Source organism: Cebus imitator, unplaced genomic scaffold, assembly GCF_001604975.1.
Source record: "Cebus imitator isolate Cc_AM_T3 unplaced genomic scaffold, Cebus_imitator-1.0 Scaffold221, whole genome shotgun sequence".
Classification (NCBI taxonomy): Eukaryota; Metazoa; Chordata; class Mammalia; order Primates; family Cebidae; genus Cebus; species Cebus imitator.
In genome coordinates, this window is record NW_016107536.1 from 427,753 (window position 1) to 437,649 (window position 9,897).

General features: G+C 44.0%; 1 protein-coding gene across 6 annotated transcripts in view; it reads left to right on the forward strand.

The window, feature by feature from the left end:
* The first annotated feature begins 3,509 nt into the window (after positions 1–3,509).
* PPP3CC (protein phosphatase 3 catalytic subunit gamma) overlaps positions 3,510–9,897 on the forward strand; it is a 99,419-nt gene continuing 93,031 nt past the window's right edge. For 5 of the 6 annotated variants that reach the window (XM_017549709.2, XM_017549708.1, XM_017549711.2 and 2 more), the window contains exon 1: positions 3,717–4,106. In XM_017549709.2, coding sequence (XP_017405198.1) covers positions 4,058–4,106 — 49 coding nt within the window. In that variant the 5' untranslated portion in view covers positions 3,717–4,057. Of the gene's footprint in view, positions 4,107–9,897 lie in introns of all 6 variants that reach the window. The other variant, XM_017549710.2, reaches the window with a different exon arrangement.

Sequence of the window (9,897 nt, forward strand, 5' to 3'; positions counted from 1 at the left end):
TTAAACATGAATCTTGGTTATTTCAAATATTTGTGTCTTCTTAATCCAGAAAGTAAAAAAAAAAAAAAAGTTGAAGGGTACAAAATTCACCAAGTGGACATCTAGACAGATGGACAGGTCTACCAGCTGAATGAAATTGGGCTCCCCAATAATTGCTGGGAATTGTTGATGTCTAAAAACACCACCGCACCAGCAGTGAACTTAAATCTTACCTGTTATGGAAAACAATTGTTTGGGAAGGGAGCTCAATTCAAGTTTTCTTCTTTTTAAATTTTCATGGAGTGGCTCTAGATGTTTTGTTTGTTTTCTTCTAATCAGAGAAGATAGTGAGAAAGCAAATGAATGTTTAACTCTATTGGAAATAGGCCTTTAAAAGAAAAGAGCAGCCAGCACAGTGGCTCGTGAGGCTGAGGTGGGAGGATCACTTTAGTCCAGGAGTTCCAGACCAGAGTGGGCAACATAGGAAGACCCCCATCTCTACAAAAAGAAAAAAAAAATAGCTGGACACAGTGGCGGCATGCCTGTGGTCTCAGCTACTCGGCAGGCTTAGGTTGCAGGATCACTTGAGCCCAGGAAGATAGAGGCTGCAGTGAGCTATGATCATGACACTGCACTCCAGCCTGGGTGACAGAGCAAGACCCTATCTCAATAAATAAATAAATAAATAAATAAATAAATAAATAAATAAATAGGTGAAGATAAAAAAAAGTGCTCCCTTCCTTCCTTCCCTCCCTCCCTCCCTTCCTCCCTCTCTTCCTTTTTTTCTTCCTTTCTTTTTTTTTAAACAAGGTCTTGCTCTGTTGCCCAGGCTGTAGTGCAGTGGTGTGAGCATGGTTCACTTCAGCCTCAACTCCCTGGGTCCAAGTGGTCCTCCCGCCTCTGACTCCTGAATAGCTGAGACCACAGGTGTTCACCACCTTGCCCAGCTAATTTATTTATCTATTTTTTTGAGACAGAGTCTTGCTCTTGTCACCCAGACTGGAGTTCAATGGCGTGCTTGGCTCACTGCAACCTTCACCTCCCGGGTTCAAGCGATTCTTCTGCCTCAGCTTCCCGAGTAGCTGGGATTACAGGCACGTGCCACAACACGCGGCTAATTTTTTTTGTATTTTTGGTAGAGACAGGGTTTCACCATTTTGGCCAGGCTGGTCTCAAACTCCTGACCTCAGGTGATCCGCCCACTTCAGCTTCCCAAAGTGCTGGGATTATAGGAATGAGCCATCATGCCTGGCCATGTGCCTAATTTAAAAACAATTTTTTTGGGTAAAGATGGAGTCTCCCTATGTCATTGCCCAGGCTGATCTGGAACTCCTGGGATCAAGCGATCTTTCTGCCTCAGCCTCCCAAAGTGCTGGGATTACAGTCATGAGCCACTACACCTGGGTTTATTTTTACCTATTTACATACCAATAATTTTTCACCATAGAAAACTGGAAAGATAAATAAAAAACTTTTTTTATTATACCACCAAGTGATGGCTACTGTTCACATTTTTCTCCTTGATAGATTATGCTCAGTGAGGGTATGAATTATGTCAGTTTGGGTTCATTTCCATATCCCTAACACAGTGCCTGGCACATAGTCTACACATAATTCATACTTGTTGAATGAAATGAGTATATTAATACTTTCTTTGAGTCTTTTATTTTTAAAGAAATAGAGTTTTGCTATGTTGCCCAGGCTAGAGTGTAGTGGCTATTCACAGGCATGAAAATAGTGTAATATGGCCTCAAACTCCTGGGCTCAATAGATCCTCCTGCCTCAGTCTCCCAAGTAACTGGGACTACAGGTGAGTACCACTATGCCTGTCTTAAGGCTTTTATTTTATGCTTTGTTTGTTTGTTTGTTTGTTTTTGGGATGGAGTTTCGCTCTTGTTACCCAGGCTGGAGTGCAATGGCGCCATCTCGGCTCACCGCAACCTCCGCCTCCTGGGTTCAGGCAATTCTCCTGCCTCAGCCTCCTGAGTAGCTGGGATTACAGGCACGCACCACCATGCCCAGCTAATTTTTTGTATTTTTAGTAGAGACGGGGTTTCACCATGTTGACCAGGATGGTCTCGATCTCTTGACCTCGTGATCCACCCGCCTCGGCCTCCCAAAGTGCTGGGATTACAGGCTTGAGCCACCGCGCCCGGCCAATCCTATAATCTTTTAGCTAGGAGCTGTCCAATAGAATTTTCTGGATGACAGATATGTCCTTTTCTGTGATATCCAATAAGGTAGCCGCACTTAGCTCTTGAACACTTGAAATGTGGCTAGTCCCCTAGAGGAACGGAATTATTTAAATTTACATAGCCACATGTGACTACTCATTGGTCACTGTGGTAATTGTTAAGACTGGTTTTGCCTGTAACTTGCTTATGTTTTGTTGCACATCAGTTTCAATATTTCATTTGCATTGCTAAAAGTCAAAATCCTTGTGACTTTGTCAGGTACTATACTCATTGAGAGGGCGGTAGGAGCCAGTTTCTATTCCAGGTTTACAGTTTTTTTTTTTTTTTGAGACGGAGTTTCACTCTTGTTGCCCAGGCTGGAGTGCAATGGCACGATCTCGGCTCACCGCAACCTCCGCTTCCGGGGTTCAGGCAATTCTCCTGCCTCAGCCTCCTGAGCAGCTGGGATTACAGGCACACACCACCATGCCCAGCTAATGTTTTTGTATTTTTAGTAGAGACGGGGTTTCACTATGTTAACCAGGATGGTCTCGATCTCTTGACCTCGTGATCCACCCGCCTCGGCTTCCCAAAGTGCTGGGATTACAGGCGTGAGCCACCGGTTTACAGTTTTAAGGACAGATATAGGTCAGTTTTTAACCTCGAGATGAGCAGATGGTTAACTCTCTAGGGACTTGCCCATGAGGTTCCACAGCCAGCCTGGGCCGGGGAAGCAGGGGTACTGTGTCAGGGGGAAGAAAAGGGGGCCTTCTAGTTGGGCAGGTGGCACACAGGGCATAGGAGGAAGTCAGTTCCTGTGGCCAAGGAGGTCCGGCCCGGGGGTCCCAGGAGCGGAGCTCTCTCTTCTCTGGGATGTGGAAAGGAAGTGAGGAGGCAGCAGGGCCTCGCTCGGAAACCGAGCTACCCCTGCCACCCCGCCCTAGCGACTGGACTGCAACCAGGATGTACATGAATGTCCTTTCACTGTACCAACTGCACTCAACACGCGGGAAAGATGAAGTGAGGGGGTTTAAATGTGTGGGTTTGGTCATTTGCCAAATGACCAAAGCTGAAGGAGCGCGGCCGGACTGATCACACTCCTAGAGATAAAGCGGGTGGGAAACCCAGAGGTGAGGAGGGAGGTCGCTTGTGGGTGAGGCCTGGGAGGTCAGGGGCTCTTGGCGAGGGGGTCACAGGAGGTGGCGCGGGGCGGCTCCAAGGCCGTAGGGGCTGGTTGCAAGATGGCCGCGGCCGGGCCGGCCTCCCCGCGCGAGCCACGCGGACGGGTTTCAGGCGCTCTGGCCCGGGCCGGGGCAGCCAGGAGAGAAGGGGCCGAGTGAGAGAAGGGTTGGCAGAGAAGGGAAAATGGGCGGTTGGCAGCAGGGACCCACAGCCAGAGGAGGGAAGAGGCGCGCGTGCGCCGAGGCCGACGGCCTCCCGGGAAGGCGGAAGCGCGGGGAGGGCGGTGCTCCGTGCGGGAGGCCGGGTTCGGGTGGCCTGGGCAGCGGGGCGCGCGCTGGGCCTCGGCGCGGCGGCGGGGGCGCGCGCGACCGCCAGGAAGTTGTGAGAGCGGCTCGCGGAGGCGCGCGTGCGCGCACGAGGGCCGGGACCGCGAGCGGCGGCGGCCGTCCGGGTCGCCTTCCTCAGCCGCGGTCGCGGTCGCAGTCGCTCCCGAGTCGGTGTTCCCGGCCTTAGCCGCTGGCACCTTGGAAGAGAGCGGCTGGTGGACCCGCGTCCTGTCAGTGGCGTCGGAGGCCGGCGCTGCGGCGGCCGCGCCCTTCTGTGCTCGGGCAGCGCTGAGGAGCCGGGGCCGGGCAGCTGAGGCCGCCCGAGGAGAAGGCGGCGGCCGCGGCGAAGGCGCACGTCTGGCGGGCTCCCGGAGCCGGGAAGAGGCCTTCGGGACCATGTCCGGGAGGCGCTTCCACCTCTCCACCACCGACCGCGTCATCAAAGGTGCCTGGCGGGCCGGGCTTTCCTCCGGGACCCGCGGGAAGCGGCCCTCGACTGGGCGGCGGCTCGGGGCGGAGGGAAGCTGGGACCGGGCTGCGCCCACCCTGGGAGGGCTCGGAGGGGTGTGGACAGGGCCGGGCGGCAGCCCGGGGAGCAGCCCCCCCGGACCCGGCGTTTTCTGCTCCACCTGGCCCGGTGCCTGGCCGTCATTGCCAAGTTCCTTCCCGAAGCGTTCAGGGTGCAGTAGGGACTTCTCCCACCACCCACAAAGGGCCCAGATCCCTATCTTTTTTTTTCTCTTTAAGAAACGACTCTGGGGAAGCCATCTGGGGTGGTGTGGGCAGTGAGTTGAGTCGACTCTTCCAAGTCACATCTTTCTTTTAAGATTAGATCTTTCTTGACACCCGCCCCCCACCCTTTTTTAGGACGTATACCATGTACTTTTTGACCCACTTTCTCTAGATCATTGAAAGTCACTGCCATTAGCGAAATAAACTTAGGATGGTGAAGTCAGATAAATCCATTATATGATGTTTAAAATAAGTTTACAGAGCTCTTGACATGGTATTGGTATTTTACTATCACTTTGGTTATAGAGGCTTGGAGAATGATGTTTTCTGATTCATATGTGTACCTGGGTTAGATTTCTGTCGTTATAAGAACAAAATGTAAAGTGCTCCTTCCGTTCTAAATCTTGTAGGGTTTTAGGTTATAGTTGTTTTCTGCCTTTAAACTAAGAACATGGATTAAAAGTAACCACTAATTTATGTGCTGCTTTTATTCAGCCCTAAGACTTAGGCGCAACCCTTCTGTCTGAGATTAACAATCGGTTTGAAAGTGCGGTTTTGTGAGAAAGGAATAGACTTGGACCAGCTGTATTAGTGGCCCTTGGATGCACTTTAGTGTGACAGTGGGGAAAATTATTAAAATACTTTCCTTCTTTTTCATTTTGGTATTAGAAGGAAAAAGGCAACTAAGATTGCTGATGGAAATACATTTTTAAAAGGTGAAATGCCTATTGCATGTTCAGGGAGGGGGAAGAATTTTAGTGTATCATTTAGATTTCCCCCTATCTCAAATCAGCCTCATAAATGTTAATTACCTATACTACAAAATTATAATGGGATTTTTGAGATTTATCTACTTAGCATTTGTATGATATCATTAGAGGTTTAACTGAATTGTGCATATAACTGACATTATCCCCTAAACAGCTAAATTATTTTGACCATTTAAATGCCAAGTCTTCATATTAATAGTGTATACCCTATAATAAGTATATAACCCTCTCTTAAGATTCAGAGTGTACTAAACATAACCTTTTTGAGGAATCAAGGTCATCATTATGTACATTAATTTCTGTACTGTGCTCTTAATATGGCCGTTGTGTTCTGCTGTATAAGGGTGTTGGCAGTTTCGTCCCATACTAAAATGACTCCACACTGCTATACCAGTTCAGTGTTTTGTCTGCTTTTAGTTTCTCTCTCGAATACTGTTTTCTGTCAAAATATGCCCTTACTGACTTCTAACCTGCTACGTCTAAGCTGAAGGAAGCAGGGAAAACAGATAAGCCAGAACTGTGGGTCAAGTCAGAATAAATAGGATCTTAGTGAAGCTTAGTGGCAGCCCTCAGGAATCTCACAATCTAATCACCATTGCACTGTGTAATTTCCACCATAACATGGCATAAGATCAAAAGAAAATTAAAAAATTTAAATGACCCTTAAACATACTAAAATAAAAATATAATAAAATAAAACTGTTAAAATGCAGGAGCTGGGAGTGGGCGTGGTAGCTCATGCATATAACCCCAGCCCTTTGGGAGGCCCACATGGGCAGATCACCTGAGGTCGGGAGTTTGAAACCAGCCTGGCTAACATGGCGAAACCTCATCTCTACTAAACACACAAAAATTAGCTGGGCATTGTGGTGGGCACCTGTAATCCCAGCTGCCTCAGGAGGCTGAGGCAGGATAATCGCTTGAACCTGGAAGACAGAGGTTGCAGTGAACTCAAATGGTGCCACTGCATTCCAGCCTGGGCAATAGTGAGGTTCATGATTAAATAAACACCATCATCATATCCTGTAGGATGCAAATTTGTTCTTTACCAGAATGAATTACTGAATACTGTGTACTTTTAAGACTGCTCTTAAATAAATGAAACAAATAATTTCAGGCCTTTCGAATGTGTGGATTTCTCTCCTATATAAAAGGAGAGCATAAGAGCTTGACCACAGCATTTGTGGCTTTATGGTGACTTGTGTTGCTTTTTTCAGGGTTTTCCAGAGTTTGAGATAGTTGAAGAAAATGAGGTGTCACTGTGTGCATAGCTAAGGTCCATTGTATTGGGCACTAAACCCTGGTCCAGTGCTATCTTGTTTAGCCAGAGCTGTCTGCATTTATTCATAGCTTCAAAGCATTTTCAGAGGTGATAGCACACCCTGGTTTTTTTTTGGTTCTGTCCTGTTAACTTTAAAGGGTACCTAATTGTTTTGTTTCAGCAAATTTTGGAGAAGACTGGGTCCTCCGGAGTGATTTGTGTTTTAAGTGTCCTTTAAACAGCAGCTTTCTTAAATCGAAAGACTTAGACTACTGGCCAGAAAATCTTGTTTTTACTCCTGCTTCTGGAACTCATTTGTGACCTTGCCTTTTTTTAAAAAAAGAAAAAAAGTTTTAAAAAAGTTTTTCTTTTTAACTTTTTTTTTTTTTTTTTTTTTTTTTTTAATTTTTTTTTTTTTTTTTTTTTTTTTTTTTTTTTTTTTTTTTTTTTGCTTTAATAATCTCATCTGTAGGCTGGACATAGTGGCTCTAATCCCAGCACTTTGGGAGGCCGAAGTGGATGGATCACCTGAGGTCAGGAGTTCGAGACCAGCCTGGCCAACATGGTGAAACTCTGTCTCTACCAAAAATACACACACACAAAAAAATTAGCTGGGCATTGTGGCGGACACCTGTAATCCCATCTACTTGGGAGGCTGAGGCAGGAGAATCGCTTGAACTTGGGAGGCAGAGGTTGCAGTGAGCCGAGGTCGCACCACTGCACTCTACCCTGGGCGATAAGAGTGAAACTCAGTCTCAAAAAAAAAATCTCATCTGTAAAATAAGGTTAATAATACCTTCCCTGTTTAGCCTGGGTCATGCAAAAAACATAAAGCCTGTGAAAAGCTCAAGTTAAGGTAGTGAAACATGTGAAACATGATAGTAGGTTGGTAAAAGACTGCTTGCTATAGAAGTGGTTAGTAGAGAAATCATTAACATTTGAAAATATCAGAATTAGAAAGTATATGAAATTATAAGCTATGAAACTCTTCCTAGTCAGGAGAATACCTGCTCTACAACGTCATGGACATGTTGGTGAAATCTTATCCGTAACAATGTGAAGAGACCAGCACACTTCTGTCTGGTATTTCCCAGGCAGTAGATTTCTTCTCTGTTGAAGGTGTTTATTTTTAAACATTCTTATGATTTTGCTCATTCATTAAATGTTTACTGAGTGCCATCTACAGTGTACCCTAGTAGGTTGCTCATTCATTTCTTCTTTGCTTTAAAAGTAGCATTTCTCTGAGTCCCTAGAGCAGTTTGTATGCACTGGGGCACCACTACTGGTATCTGGACCGGGGAACTAGGAACTCAGATGATTAAATTGTGGTATTCTTTCTGCTTTACTTTTTTTTCTAGTTTCCAAGTTTCTTTTCCTGTTTGAGGACATATTTTTTCTTTGACAGTGATTTTTATAAAGGCAGTTTATTTCCCTGGAATGAATCTTTTCAGAAGCAACAAGGACATTTCAGTAGGAATTACATGATTAATGTAGAGAATCTATTATCTTAAGTTTGTTATTTGATGGCCAGATGGGGTTTAACAGAAAAGTCAAATTTCTTTTCAGTAAGGTGCTGATACATTTCTCCCTTTCTCTTAGAATTCAGATATATTGTGCATTCACAGAGTACTATGCCATTTTTACCACACATGGAGGCTACTGTTTCCTTAATATCCCAGCACTGGGAATATTGTGCTTATGGCTTTCTTAAAAGATTTTAATATTAGTGTGGACAAAAATTGCTATTTCTACAAGCATACCCTGAACCCGATTTCAGTCTCTGGTACCTATACTTCATTTCTCTCCACAGCTCTCGCCCCCCTCTCCCTTTTTTATATCGAGAATGGATTTACCGAGGATTTAAAATTTTTTCTCTTAAATATAAGCTTAATCCTGCTACTTACACAATTTGAAAGTCAGAAAGGGAAGAAAACAAAGACTTCATATTCCTTCCCACCAGAAATAACTGCTTTTAATACCTTTGTATATTTGCATCTGCAGGTATATTTTGAATTAAAAGGAAAATGGATCACACATATTCAAGCTTTTGTTATACAAATATTTCAAATATTTCATATTATTTTAACATAAATATTGTTATTTTACCTAAATATTTCCATAGTGGTTTCAATCAGCATGGAAATGGTTTCAAAGTGCTTCTATTGCTCGGTGTGGTGTCTCACGCCTGTAATCCAAGCACTTTGGAGGCCAAGGTGGGTGGATCACCTGAGGTCAGGAGTTCAAGACCAGCCTGACCAACATGGTGAAACCCCATCTTTAAAAAAATAAATAAATAAAAATCAAAAAGTGCTTATATTAATATTTCACATTTTCAGTGGGGCACACTTAGTCATTTGATACAATACCAACCCAAAAGAAACATTTTCAAGTATAAATTTTCAGTGTGAATACGTATTAAAGTTGATATCTCCTGGATTTGTCAACAGTATTTGTTTAATTTATGCTTCATTTATTATTGTAATTAACAAGCTGCCAAACTTTTGAAGCATTCAGAATCAGTGCTAATTGAGATTCATACCTCTGAGTAGAAGTCTGCAACCTCTGAAAGGACATCTTAATTTAAACATTTTTTTTTTTTGAGCAATGATAAAGTATTCTTTCTTACCTATATGTTATTGGTTTGATCAAAGCTTCATTTATGGTCTAACATTTGTTAATTAAGCTTTATCTCTTTTTTTGCATTTTAAAATGGGATTAAAAATTTTTTTTTGACTTAGGTAATTTTTAGTGTACCATAACTTCTACTGGAGTATATACAGGAAAATATACAAATTATAAATGTACAGCTTAGTGAGTTTTTACAAATTTAGCACCCAAGTACCTATGTAACTGTTCAACCAAAGTAAGAAACAGATTACCAGAACCCCAGAAACAAGCATGAGTTCACTTTCAGTCACTGCTTTCCGTCCCTAAATGAGCAACAGTGGGGAAAATATGACACTTGTAACCATTATTCTGGCTTCTAACATCATATTTGTGAAGTGACATACTAATCACATCTTACTGTAAAGTGAAAAAAAATGGGATTCTTTGAGAGAAAAATGGTAAGGACTTACTTAAAGTGAAATTATTAATTAAAGACCTTTTCCCAAGCAGTATTTGATACTAGGAATTGAATATCTTTCCATTAAGGTAGCATTTTTTGAAAAAGCTAATTTTTAGGCCAAGTATGGTGGCTCACGCCTATAATCCTAGCACTTTGGGAAGCTGAGGTGGGTGAATCACCTGAGGTCAGAAGTTAGACATCAGCATGGTGAAACTCTGTCTCTACTGAAAATACAAAAATTCACTAGGCATGGTGGTGCACACCTGTAGCCTCAGCTACTCAGGAGGCTGAGGTAGGACAGTAGCTTGAATCCGGGAGGTAGAAGTCGCAGTGAGCTGAGATTGCACCACTGCATTCCAGTCTGGGTGACAAGAGCGACACTCTGTCTTACCAAAAAAAAAAAAAA